Here is a 13,883-nt window from a genome sequence, read left to right as displayed (position 1 = left end):
AAATGATAGATTAAGACATTATGACTAGCTGCTCCTCTGCTGCCAAACCATAATCTCTTTACGTTGGAAAGTCTTATACATTTCTCGCTAACGATTTTCACGAAATCATGTTCTTACTTTTCATAGCGAAGTGTTGGAGCTCACATTAACTTTTCTCTCTTTTGTTTCGAGTGGGGTGATGTCATTGAATGTTCCTGTTGCATTTCCTCGCAACATATTAAACCATTTTCCTTTAGCAGGTTTGCAGGTTTATGTTTGACCTTGTGATAACAGTTTTGTCTAAAACGCACAATTTCATAAAGATGATTCTCTTTCAGTGAGCAAACCTTAGAAGAATGTTCAAAAGGCCAACATAGATACCTTTTGGCGAATATTCCCTAAATGTTAAAGTGAAATGTTAAACTGCACATTTAAACTTTCGTCGTATTAATTTTGCCGATAACTTCTTCAAGTCATTATTTCTTGAGTTTTAAAGAAAGGAACGAGGATGCGTTGCTGTAAATTTAATTTTTAAATCTGATACAAATTTGGGTTTATGAAAATAGAAACTAATAAAAAAAGGACAATTTTTTAAATATTCTAATTTTTGCTGCTTAAAAGTCTGAAACCTATAAAAGCCTAAAACTTTTCGCAATCGCATCGAAAACGGCATGATTACCTCCTGATTACATTATTGATCCTCATGTGGACATGCACACATGTCACCAATCACAACACATGGTGATGGGCAGAAAACCGTTGTTGGGGGAAATGGCGTGGTCGAGCATACACATTGCCCTTCCAATACAAAACATGGAGCCGGACAAAGCATTGTTGTTGCTGATGTTGGTGTTGTTGGAGGCTCGGTAGTTGTTCTCGTTTGAAGGTAATCAATAAGAATATTAAGCATTCCCTGGTTTTCTTGAACTTGATTGGAAATTCTATCGAGAGTCCTCAATATTTCCTCATTTTCCCCTGCACATTGTTGTTGCGAATCCTAATTTCACCAGTATCAGTAGAAAGATTATATTAAATTATGTGACAAATGAGTTTGCAATATGACTTACCCGCACAAATATGCAGACGACAGAAAGAACAACGAGCATAAGCTTCATTTTTCGATTTTTTGATATCACCTTTTGAAGTCTTACAAGAGTCTAATTAAGTAGTCTAAGAGAGACCACTATTTATTTGAATCAGTTTAAGATACCGTAGCCCTTGTCAAACGATCCGCGGAACTATGTTTTTTGAAATTTTATAACATAAAGCGAAGTTGTATACGTTCGTTCAAAATACGCGTAACTCACATCGGTATAAATAGCCGAGATACTCCAAAATTTCGTCACTATTTGAGAAAATAATAATGAATGGACAGACTAAGTCATTTATGAATTCAGTTTACAACTGTGTGAAATAGACTCAACGGTTGAACGAATTTTCATTCAGCTGGCTGCGGACATATTTACAGGCATTTGGTCGATTGATTTATTTCAATCATCAAAATTGCGAAGCTTTCGCAAGTTGGAAAAGACCTGAAAACAAAAGAATTTTATGTTAAACTCGCGTTGCTCTGTGTATTAGCAGTAAGTCTCATTTCGTGAGCAATACCGAGCATTGTTACGTTTGATAACAGTCGACTGACTTTTTCGATAGCATATCGATATGATAATCTTTCAATGTTGACCGTTGTGATGAATTATATTATGATTAAATTAGATCAAGAACCGCTTTACCGGTTTGGTTTCAAAGAATCAGAAAGTCGATTGTTTTATCGATGGATGAGCAAAAATCAAGATATTTGTTGTTATCGACTGAACACCGACGGAAGTGACTGCTTGAAAAATTAACACCGACGCATCATCACACACTTTATACAATCTCTTCCACGTACTCAGATTTAACGGAAGTGGATATCTGATATGATACTACATTTACGAAACTAAACAATAAGCTCAACGTAATATTGTAGAAAATGAAAAAAATTTCGTCAGGCGTTTTACAATCTTTGAAATAGATTCTGTCGACGCGACCTTGCACCAGAGAAATAAATTGTTCTTCAAGACTAGTTCTCAGAATATTTTTAAAAACCTTATTCTCCTGTGGAGTCTGTGGAGTGTACAACCTTGCCAAAAATTTAAGCCCACTAGAGCAAAAATTGAACCATTTTCTTTGTCGATTTAAAAAATCTTCAAGTTTAAGCTCCACTTCACCCTAGTTAGTAGAATAAGATTTATATGACTAACAAATATTTCAAAGAACATTTTTCAGACAGACTTGTAAATTTAGCAGAATCGGATATTTTTATCAGTAATAGTGACTGAAATAATCTAGAACTTAGAATTATAAGAGAAATTGAATCAATGAAATTAAATCTGAAATAAAATTTTGGTCCCACGGCTGGGATCCGAGCCCAGAATCTCCACCTTGCCACGGTGTTGCTCTAACCAATTGAGCTACCGTGGACATTTTATTTTCAGATCTAATTTCGAACCGTTGTTACATTACTGTTGTATTCTCTTATAAAATTGCTTCAGTTGATTTTCAGCTGATTCACTCATAGCTTAAATACTTCGTCCAAACCAAGAACACAAATTGCTAGTATTGGACTTCGCCGTCTCGATCATTTATTCATCACACACTACTAGGAACTAGTATCAAAACTAATAATAAAATGTTAAAAAGCGGAAAATCGCAGTTCTTAGAACTTCAAAGAGCTCTTGAGCGGAAATGGATGAACCAAATAAATTTATTCCAAAATTTTGATTTTTCATGTCAAACGCAATGGAGATCTTGCTAATCTTATTTTTGTATTTGGTGGTCAAAGTTTTGAATCGTATTTTTTAAGAAATGAAATGGCTTACACACATTTAGTATTTAAGGCATAAAGAATCAATCGTCCGTAAGAGAGCTTGACGCAAGTTCATTTCTGTGCCTTAGAATCATAATTCGGCGTATTTCGTCACTGCACCTACGATCGAAAAGTGATTGCTAAGAAAAGCTGAAATTGTTGTAATGTTTTTGTTTTTTTTTTCGTCTCATTATGATCCTTACGGCACAGAAAACGTAGTTCGTGACTCGTGACGAAAGCAGAATTTTTTCAGGAGACGTCTTAAGCTTGTTGTGACGAAAAATACTATTTATGACTTCTGTATACAAAAGAAATATTGAAAAAGATGCCATTTTTCCTAGGGTTAAGTAAAGTCGTGATTCTATCACGCCGTATAGTAAGTGGAAATCAAGCATTCCCATTCTACAGCACTATGAAACTAACCTGATTCTATCGTGACGTATTTTGGATGACGAAAATATTGATTCTATCTACAAAAGATTTCAAACCGCTTCGTTGGGGATTAGGGAACATATTTACGTTAATCGATACTACATAAGATCCCTTGAATATTTAAAATTGAAATGCTTACCCTTCCATTTTTCAACATCATCAACCTTTCCTATTAAAAATTACGATTTAGGCCAGGTAAAAAAGGTTTAATGTGTAGGCATCCTGTACGTTGTATTTACATTGTCTGCGATGAGAATGTAAATGAAACTTACATGTTAAGTTTTTCGATGATTTACATGCTATGCGCGATCATTTACATGCACTGGTCGGAAATTTTTCGATGATTTTGTTTATGTTTTCACTTCACACAAACCACGACATAAATTAGAATCTACACAGGCAGAACTATTTTTTGGTACACCTGCCATCGATAACATTAAGAAAACACTAAAATCACACTGAATTTATAGTTTAAAACAACAAAATCAAAAATTTTGCACTGAAATATAGCCGAAATGGCGTGCACAACCGATGCCTACTAAATGAAAATAAAATTTTAGTTCAAAATGGTTAGAAGTGGAAAGGTTCCGAAATGCTGTTTTATGCAAAATTGTTTCGTAGTTTTCATCTTAGACAATGTAAATACAACGCACAGGATGCCTACACATTAAAGAACAGTACAGAAGAGCCTATGTGAATGAGTAATACATGTGTGCGAAATCAGGCGGTCCGCCTTCGGCTCACACGCCACAAACATCGCACACATGTATTACTCATTTATCACATACGCGCGGTGTTCGGCTGTCAAAATTACTCAACTAGAAGTTTAATTGAAAAATTACACTTCAGTTCTATGTTGTTGTCTCGTTTTCGCTTATGTGATAAAATAGAGTACACACTTGTCACTATCAGTCTCGGCAAGCCTCGACTTCTTCGTGACAAGTGTGTAATATATATTATCTGTCTAGAACGATAATCTCGAGCTTATCCCTCTAGGGAGTTTTTGTTTATCTCGATATATCTGTTCTCGACAGATAAAATATGATATGCACCTATTGCCAGACTGTTATTTTGACGTGTAGGCATTATGACCCACGCCTTCGGCTAGGGCAATAATGTCCTACACGTCAAAATACCAATCTTGGCAACAGGTGCATAATATATATTACATAGGCTCTGCTGTAATCTACTATTACTATCGCAATGTTACATGCGATGTAGGCGCTTTAACCTGACCTTAAGAGTTAATTAAATAATAGAGAGTCTGTTAGAAACACGAATCTGTATTACTGAAACAGTATAATGCCATACGATCCCATTGTTTAACATTAATTTCCTTGAACGAATTCGGAAGAGTGTACTACAAAATCTTGAGACAACTTTGGGTATCGTTAACATGGAGTGAAACAAGAAACTAGGGTGGTTTCTGAAGAGACAAGAGACATCAACAAGAAGTTTTTCGAATTTTCCTCTAAATTTAAACGAACTGTCATCAATCTAATGCGTCAAACTGACAGCTGGAGACATCTTTTTATTTTGACTTTAGATGCGCACCCGATTCAGTCTTAAATTAGATCTGTATGGTGTGGGAGCAATATTGTGTAGTCAACAACAATTTGTTGCGCAACATTCAGAATTATAGAAAATCTATTTCTTATTTCCATTGTATTTTCTTGGAAATAATCGGTCGTTGATCAATAAAAAATGATTTGATTTCCAACCCAAAAATCATGGACACATCATCAGTGTTTCCTCCTGCTAAAAGCAAAATCAAAATTCCGGACGTCTTAGATTTTTCAAAATATCTACCGAAGGAGAAGAATATTTACCATCAACGGTTGTCAGCGTACGCGAATATCGTTCAGAGCCCGGAACTAATTTACATCAATGTTGCGCTGACTAAGCGACAAAATCATATCATTCGAGACAGTCCTGTGAAATTTCTAAATGGTTCGAGAATCGAAGCGTCAATATTGTGTTCCAAATACGCACAGAACTTCGGTATTATGGGAGATGTCACCATAGTTCCATCGAGAACTAGAGGAATTGAGCACAATCTTCAGTTAGAAATGTCGACGACTGGTCCACTCGTGCGTTATACATTGATGATGGCGAAAAATTTAAAGAATGATCTTGTGCAAAATGTGTCAGCTCAGCTCATTGCCAGCGCTTCTTGTGGTCTGATGCCTTCGACGACAGTCAATCAACCGTTCGCTATTGGAGCTCATCTGTGGGCACCTTTTCCATTTGTTGAATCTTTTCGAAGTCACGCATTTGTGGGCTATGGTGCATCACCAAATCAGCCCAGCTACACAGCTGGCATTGGCTTTTCTACACAAATCGCAGAACGGGGACGAATCGACATCGGCTATTGCTTGAAGACTGGTGTTCGATTAGGCATCGGTTTCGCTTATGGTGATTAGTCCTATCAAATGAATTCCGCCAACTCTTTGAGTTCTTGTACAGTGTTGATTTTTGTTCGTTTTTGTTTTAAATAAAAATGGTTTGTTGTATATTTAAACTAAACATAATATTAGTGAACACGATTTGAGTACCCAACTCCCGTGAAATCCATCTCATACAAATAAGCAAATATTGTTAGGAAAAAGTTGCAAAAAACTCCACCGTGCTCCAATACTATACATACGACGGAAAGTACGAATGGCATAAACTTCATTGTTAGATATTTTTTTGATTTCCTCTTTTGAAACAACCGCTATTTATTTCAATCAGTTTAAGATACTGTAGCTACCGTAGCCCAAGATCCACAAAAACTTGTTTTTTGAAATTTTATATCATGAAGCGAAGTCGTAAAAGCTCGTTGAAATCACGGATATTCACATTCATCGGTATGTCCGTAGTAAACCAGAAGTTCGTCACTTTTGAAGAATAGTAGATTACGTTGGATGCTGCAAAAGTAATTAATTACACAAGGACACAATTTTGTGATACGAGCAAACTCACGAGTAAGTTTTTGAGCAACAAGCTTCGGTAACTGTTTTCAAGGCAAGTGTAGAGTGTAAACTTACTCGTGAGTTTGCTCGTATCACAAAATTGTGTCCGAGAGCAATGAATTACGTCGCAGCATCCAACGTATTCTGGTTTATTGCCTGCTCATGCGAAAATTGACTATTACACGGCTGTTCTGCAGAAATTCTACATAAATTCAGTATCTCAATAAACCAACACCAACAAAACAAAAATAAATCTGTTCTTCCGATAAAACGTTTACAAACAAATCTAGTGTACTGACGTAATCGGCTCACACGCTACACGTCTCCTAAAAAATTTATCCCGAAAACAGCACTCATGTTACATTAGTATTGTCGCAACAGTAGTTACAATTGCGTTGGTGACATGTTGACATTGAATAGTTTTTCGCAGTTAGTATCGATGAAGACGCATTGCTTGTTCAATTATTTTGTTAGTCATTTTTAATGTTTTCTAAAAAATGTGCAACAAAGTGTAGTGTTTGTACTATAAGCAAAAGGATTTAGTGTTGTTACAAGTGAAAAATACAACGAAATGTGTGGCCATAAAGTGTTACTTCGGAACATCAAAATTATTGTTACAATAAATATGGCCGACAATTCTGTGTTGCGAATTCTTCTAAAAGTATGTTGTAACTTGCGTAACAAGTTTTTATGAAATAACTGTGTTCATCGATCAATATTTTTATCAAAAAAATGTTATTTTAGCGACATTTCTTACATTCTTTTTCGATCGATCGATTCATTCAACAAAAAAAGATAAAATGAAAGCAAGGCAAATTTTACTTGAAAGAACTGTCAACTTGAAATAAACCCCAAATATCCCTAGTGTAATGGATCACTTTCGCAGGGGGTAAACAGCCGTGTAATAGTCAATTTTCGCATGGGGCGGGCAATAAAATAGATTAATTATCCGTGAGCGAGGTTGTTTTCACAGATGATCAGATATTCAAGCGAATAATAATAATTCAGTGAATCTTTTCTGCATAGTCAGAATTAACGGAATATTAGATCTGATAGATGCGGCACTTAACAAAGTCAGTTTTTAGCGAGTGATTCAATGGATAAAGAATCGAGACTGGTCTAGTCCACAAAAAAAGAAAAAATTCAATTGAGATTCAGATTTAATTTTGATCCTATGCAAAGCACCTAGCAGGGTAATAGAGGATTTTACACGTCAAATAGAGTAGTTTTTTGATACCAATAATACCATTAGCAGCCTTAATGGTAATTTTTCGATGACATTATGAAAAAAAAGCTATGGAAAAATTCGCATACTTCGATTAAAGTACTACTTTATTTTTTTCTATTACCCTGCTAGGTGCTTTGTCCTATGCGATTTACGATTATAATAATTAATGTACCAGTTCTAGTACGTTAACTAGCCATTAGTCTAAAAATGTCAATCAAGCCTTTTTACCTAAGACCAAAGAAACTCATGGCACACACATTTCTCAGACGATTTTCAAAAACTTTATCCTGTAGAGTCTACAACATTCCCAAGAATTTAAGCTCATCACTTAAGAAAAAATCGAGTAATTTTGTTTGTCAATTCAAGAATTTTCAAGTTTAATACCCACTCAAATGTTAACAGTTGCGATCTTTGTTGATGCAGGAAAAATACTTTTTTTTGGCAAACTTCTTCCCGTTTTTACTTTTTTAATAGAATAGGACTAATGTTTGTTAGCTATATTACAAAGAAAAGTTTATACAAACTGATTGCCCTTTTCTGTAATGAATTTAAAAAAATTCCTACGTTAGGGCTGACAACATTTTTTTCGAAGACTACGCCACTGCCGTAATTTGGGAGAAACACAAGGCCGATTTTGCAGGAGATGCTTTCTTATAAATTTTTTAATAAAAATCCATAAAATCAATCTCTAAAATTTTGATGTTAGAAAAACAATCTCTTGAAAAATCGACCATTAAGTTTCATAAAGACAATCCACAATTTTTAGCGATCTGTCGCAAGTGAATTCTGAGTCATGTGCTACTCTAAACGGGTAGGGATGAATAGCCTTTATTCATACAGAACGAACCGAACGCGATGACCAATATATTTACATACATGACAAATATTGGATTTGGGTTATTTTGACGATTTCGACTAGAATTACCAAAAATTAAATTTTGTTTAAATTTGGTGATTCCAGACTTCATTCGAAAAATGTGTTATATGCGTTCGAAAGGGCTCATCAAACCTTGCCACAACAGCTTCTTACTCACTTCCCAGATCGCATCGTCTTGCTGGTATCACCCTTTGAAAATTGTGATTTTTTGACTTTCCAAGGCCAGCGCTCTGAAACCGGGTGGACTAGACTAACTATTTTTATACGAACGATCTTGCAGTCAGTCACTCTACTAACCACAGTATAAATTGGGACGCTAGGCGACTCGACGGACCATGGGTGGTTATGAGGAGTCATTGCATCCCGACCTCAAAAATCTCCCAGCGGTTCGAGCTAATTTATAAATAAATGAATTACTTACTCACCCAATATTACAAAAGAAAATTTTTTGTTATCCGACACTTCTATTTAAAATTGGTCAAGGCGCACCGTGGCAATATCAGCAACCATCATCCTATTAATAATTACAATTACCAATTACGAAGCAAGTGCGTCTCTCTATCTAAAATTGTCGCTGCTCATACTGACTGATAACAAAGATAATCTAAAATAAACGATAATTGGTTTAATAAAAAAAATTTATTGCTAAAAATCTTTGAAAATGATCACATCACTCAAATATCGCCACTAATCAAATCCCAAGTACTAAATAAATTATTAGAACACAACGCTAATTCGATAGCTGCCGATTTAGTAGGTTCTCTTGCACGTAAACACGTACCAGCTGCTATGTTGTATATTGGACTTCCATCCTAAAACATTGAAAATGTCGATTCGTTTTCAACGAAACCTATCTCAAAAATTGTCAGAAATTGTCATTACCGATTTCCTATGCTTCCACTCTTGATCGCCACCCATTTCATGGCATTTATTTATGACCGGAAGTGAGCTACTTGAACCCCCAGATGCTTCCAGGCATAGCAATTGGCCCAAAACGAACTCGAATCTATCCGTTTCATACCTAAACGACCAAAGGGGATAGAAGTGAGTATGAAGGGAGGTAAAATTTTCGTTTGATTGATATCGCAAAGTGAGATACACCAATCCTACGTACCACATTTGATTTTTAACACGCAGACAAGGAGCCAATTTCAGGCTGCTTCCACGCTTCCAGAATCCTTTTTCCTTCGGACCACTGGCTGCTATGCATAATGTAGTATTAGTCAAACGGATCATGAACGTGTTGATGTAGTTCCGCTTTCTGCAAACAATTGCACGAACGTTACTAATTGCTAATAAGTAAAACAAAAATTGTCTGCAGTCTAGTTCCTCATAGTAACACTGATCATTCTCTCTATATCGATGAACTCATTAACCTGTTTTGATTAACACTTCTTCATATCTTGAGACAATTCGTCTAGTCGAAATTATTGTGTTGGTTTTCGCATGTCGCTAAACAATAACGCAAATAAACGTGAGAACCGTACCGTAAACCGCTAGATGCTTTCGTATGCTGTTTGTACAGTGCCTGTTGCTACACAACATTTTTCTTTGATTTTTATGGTCGCAGCTTACCTCGAATGCCACGGTTGATACTTCGGTTGGTCTACACTGCTCAATACCTTCGATTCGCCAGGTAGTTCCTGTTCCGGATAAATGTTTTTCAAATACCAACTGAAGTTTTTACAATGCAGCGATTGTCGCAATTGCTGCCGATCACTTATGTCCCCGTAATCCACTAATCTGGCTGTCGGTTGCTGTTGCAGAAAATAGTCGATATAATCGTCCATCCAAACGTGTGCGGCTCTCAGTGAATTTCGTATCATAGTGTCGACACCATTCAGTGACCCATATGGACGACGTTTCCGGAACACATGCCCAATTCGTGAGCAGGGAAGTAGTTCAATGGAACCGCCACATTGCCATGCACGAAATGAAATCTCGATGTTTTCACCACCCCACACATCCATGCCCAGATCATATTCACCGAGTTCCTTGAAGTACAGTCGATTAACGGCAAATAGACCGCCAGCCTGTAAACAAAAAGCGAAAAGCAATGTCGCTCATGAAACGTAATCGAGCTACAGGTAATTTTCCTTTAAACATACCATGGTTGGTGACGGAAACGGTCCCAAGAAATCGGTGTCTTTCGTTAATGTTCCAGTCGGTAAATTATCCCATTTGAAATGAAGGCCCCAATTAAAGCCGCCGCGCACCAATGGACTCGAGGTATACGAAAATGTATCGGCGTTAATTATGTCAATGACAGGCATCACAAGTGCCGTTCGATTTTCCTTGACTCTCGCCAACAGAGGTTCAATCCACTGCACATTCACTTCGATGTGACTGTCCAGAAAAAGTAGAACTTCGCTGGTAGCATTCCGGGCACCATAAACGCGTGACCGTATCAGTCCTTCTCGTTTATCGTTGCGCACCAATCGAATGGTATTGTTGACGTTGATTTTATCAATTTCCTTCTCCAAAGTTTCCTTCAAATCATCCAGGTCACTGTAATCGTCCACCAGAATTATTTCTTTGAGGACGCTCGATGGAGTTCTTTGCAGGATTGTATCGACGGAACGAAGCAATGTGACAATGTGTTCATTGTAGAAACAAATTATGATCGAGACGGTTGGCAGTTGACTGGAGTATTTTTGTTCGGCACATCTGGAACGAAATTTGTGATTAGATCAGAAAATTGACGAGTCTCAAGTGCTGAGCGTACAGTTTATGCCGTGTATCTGGAATGTCGCGAAAGAGCCCGATTTTCGAACTAACTAAAGTATTGAAAGCATGCCGTTTGTAGCCGATGTCGCGTAAAAATTTCTCTTCCTCATTTCTGACCATTCCGAACTCATCTGCAAATTTAGTTCGTAGAATCCAAAGTCTAAATTTAATTTATTCAAATTTAAATTTACCATCACCGACGGGCTCAATTGGTTGCAGTTCATTAATTAACTTGCGGCTTATCTTTTTCAGTTTCTGCTCTTTCTTGTATCGTTTGGCTTTGTCCAAATACTGCTGCTTACTGTTCTCTTTATCTATGGCCTTTTCTATGTGCGGACTCAAATCATTTACGTGATTGGACGGGAAGTATGACTGTTTTGGAATGATCGTCGATGCGTCGAGCTCATCCTCCGAATTATGAACCAATAACCAATACAAATAAAGACTAATACACCAAGTGATTGAAGCAACGCCTGTTCCCCATAAAAATGATTTGTTTAGCGCTCCCATTGATGATGATTGCTCTAATTTTCGCTTTCGTTTAAAAAATCACTTTGATCTACTAGACTAGCAATTAAAACGATTAATAACTTATGCTAAGAAACATGGTTCGGAAACACTTTATGGCCATTATACTATCACTTAAACCACAAATTCAATTTGTGTAGAGAGAATATCCGTTCATTTGTTTTGATTTTTGTTGGCAATTAATGTTTACAACAACAACTGTCAAAGTGACTGCATATACGCGTGAAGTTGATGTTGAGTTCAAGGAGGAGAACTCCATCTACACAAAACGACAGCAACTGGTTTTAAACTTGAAAACGTAACGGTTTCAAAAAATCTTGTAGAGAAATATCATGTCGTATGAAACTAGCAACATGTTCAATCACTGGATCGATAAAAACTAAAAATAGAAACTTTTTGTCATCTGATAATGACGACGGAAATAAGCGTTTTTTCTACCTCAATGTTTATCAATGGACTTACCTTTTATATACTGCTATGTGACTGGCTTGGTGCTTGTGAATCATTTAAGTTCGGCTCGTTTTTTAAGCTTTGATTTTCAAATTCAATTTATCAATTCTGTGATCAGCAGCTATTTAGATTACTTCAATTTACGACCTTTAAAAGATCTAACAACAACTCTATCCTACAACGCTGAAAAATCTTATTCTTTGGCTTTAGGCATTTCGATTTATCAATTTTAAGAGTTAAGGTCTTTATGTCTTTTTCGAGGCTTTCCTTTACGGTTTTTATTCAAAAATGAAACAGCTTTTTTCGAACCTAAGGTTATTATGACTTGGAATTTTTATTTTTGTAAGGTTTTTATGCGTTGTACGGCAGAAATATACTATGTCAATCGGCTAGTATTACAATTAAGACAAATATAATTTAATCGAAAATTACCTTTAAGGAGAACAAGCCAGTCGGCTTTTTCGATTTCGATAGAGCGTCGTCGGGTGATTTTAATTGGAAATTACATATATTGTTCCTGAGCAGATGAAAATCCATTAGGCTGTTTTTCATAGGAATCCCTCCCAACTTGACATATATTTTGAAGATTGTTGATATGTCACTTCAATTTGCTTCTTGAGAAAATCCCAAGATAAAATTTTCTATTTGTTTTTTGTGATTTTCGATTTTACGCTGGAAATGGTTCATGAGAATTTTGATTTTGAGACCCGCAATATATTTGTAAGGAAAAATGGCATAATATGTTAAAAGAACCAGAAGATATCACATTTCTGCTGGTATCAGGGCCTTTTACTGGCATTTACTGAAACTACTAAAAATTTACTGGATTTACTGAATTTCCATGTTCATCTGTTATCGATAATGACGACAAAAATAATGACAAGCTCCGTGTAATATGGTTCTTTATATAGCAAAATGCATGTTAAAAAATTGAAGTACAAGATTTGAAATTAACAGATTAAAAATGCTTTTATCGATGGAAGTAATAGACCAGATAATAACACTGGTCACATGCTTGCCGTCTGTAACAGGTTAATTGCCAACTAAAATCAAAACAAATGAACTAACATTCTCTCTACACAAATTGAATTTGTGATTTAAGTGACAGTTTAACGGTCATAAAGTGTTTGAATTTGAGAAAATTAAATTTCGACTCTGGATTCTACGAACTATATTTCCAGATAAACTTAGGCAGTTAGAGATGCTGGTCACGCAGCTATCTGGTTTAGGTCGAAAACGATCCCCAGTCTAGCCACCATTCACCAAAAACAGACTACATCACACCGACGTACAGATTTGAGAGAAGCTTTGAAATAGCTATTCCTGAAAGATCGCAGTGGAATGATAAAATGCTCCCACTCATCAACAATACAAATTTCTATGCAGATGGTTCTCTTATGAACGACGCTGCTGGCGCAGGAGTATCATGCGAAACACTAAATGTAGAACTATCAAACCCCCTAGGGATTAACTGCTCAATATATCTAGCTGAAGTAGCAACAATAATAAAATGTTGTGAAGAAACTACAAAAAAGGAAATTGAAGATCATGATGTCTCAATATACACAGACAGTCAAGCTGCAATAAAAGCTTTAAGAACACCTAAAATCGATTCAGCCCTAACGCTAAAATGCTGGGAATCACTAGAATATCTCTCACACTTAAATAGAGTAAATCTTACTTGGGTTCCGGGACATTCGGATATTGCAGGAAATGAAATAGCTGACAGGTTGGCTAAACAAGGAGCACTCATGACAGTTGATCCGCTTCCAGAGCCACTTATAGGTATCCCAACCTCTATCATCAAGCGCAAAATAAATGAATACAGGCATCATAGATTCTTTGATTACTGGAGAAATC

The 13,883-nt window shown here is 36.3% G+C and overlaps 1 protein-coding gene and 2 long non-coding RNA genes across 3 annotated transcripts in view; 1 reads left to right on the top strand and 2 right to left on the bottom strand.

The window, feature by feature from the left end:
* Window positions 1–13,883, top strand: part of LOC119073771 — a 29,825-nt gene that overhangs the window by 12,464 nt on the left and 3,478 nt on the right. Inside the window, exon 2 of the long non-coding RNA XR_005087087.1 lies at window positions 13,225–13,230. This is a non-coding gene — a long non-coding RNA (uncharacterized LOC119073771). The remainder of the gene's footprint in view (window positions 1–13,224; window positions 13,231–13,883) is intronic.
* LOC119073770 lies at window positions 858–1,204 on the bottom strand. Its single transcript, XR_005087086.1, has 2 exons — window positions 1,047–1,204; window positions 858–976 (listed from the first exon to the last, which is right to left on the bottom strand). It is a non-coding gene; the product is annotated as an uncharacterized LOC119073770 (long non-coding RNA).
* Window positions 8,939–11,782, bottom strand: LOC119073767 (polypeptide N-acetylgalactosaminyltransferase 35A). The gene is made up of 7 exons (XM_037179433.1): window positions 11,237–11,782; window positions 11,044–11,176; window positions 10,427–10,985; window positions 9,894–10,351; window positions 9,433–9,579; window positions 9,201–9,339; window positions 8,939–9,130 (listed from the first exon to the last, which is right to left on the bottom strand). The coding sequence occupies exons 1-7, from the start codon at window positions 11,553–11,555 to the stop codon at window positions 8,993–8,995; spliced, it is 1,893 nt and encodes a 630-aa protein (XP_037035328.1). The 5' UTR covers window positions 11,556–11,782; the 3' UTR covers window positions 8,939–8,992.

Source organism: Bradysia coprophila, unplaced genomic scaffold (genome assembly GCF_014529535.1).
Source record: "Bradysia coprophila strain Holo2 unplaced genomic scaffold, BU_Bcop_v1 contig_138, whole genome shotgun sequence".
Taxonomy (NCBI): Eukaryota; Metazoa; Arthropoda; class Insecta; order Diptera; family Sciaridae; genus Bradysia; species Bradysia coprophila.
The sequence above is the reverse complement of the archived record's forward strand: the minus strand, read 5'-3'. Positions and strand labels throughout refer to the sequence as shown.

What these genes read in the sequence shown, in the direction of transcription:
- LOC119073767 (XM_037179433.1), bottom strand. Translation starts at nt 11,555, where the DNA reads ATGGGAGCGCTAAACAAATCATTTTTATGGGGAACAGGCGTTGCTTCA. An exon ending in CGTTTCCGTCACCAACCATG is followed by an intron (nt 10,352 to 10,426) that starts GTATGTTTAAAG and finishes TTTTGTTTACAG; the next exon opens with GCTGGCGGTCTATTTGCCGT. An exon ending in AGTGGAAGCATAGGAAATCG is followed by an intron (nt 9,131 to 9,200) that starts GTAATGACAATT and finishes TCAATGTTTTAG; the next exon opens with GATGGAAGTCCAATATACAA.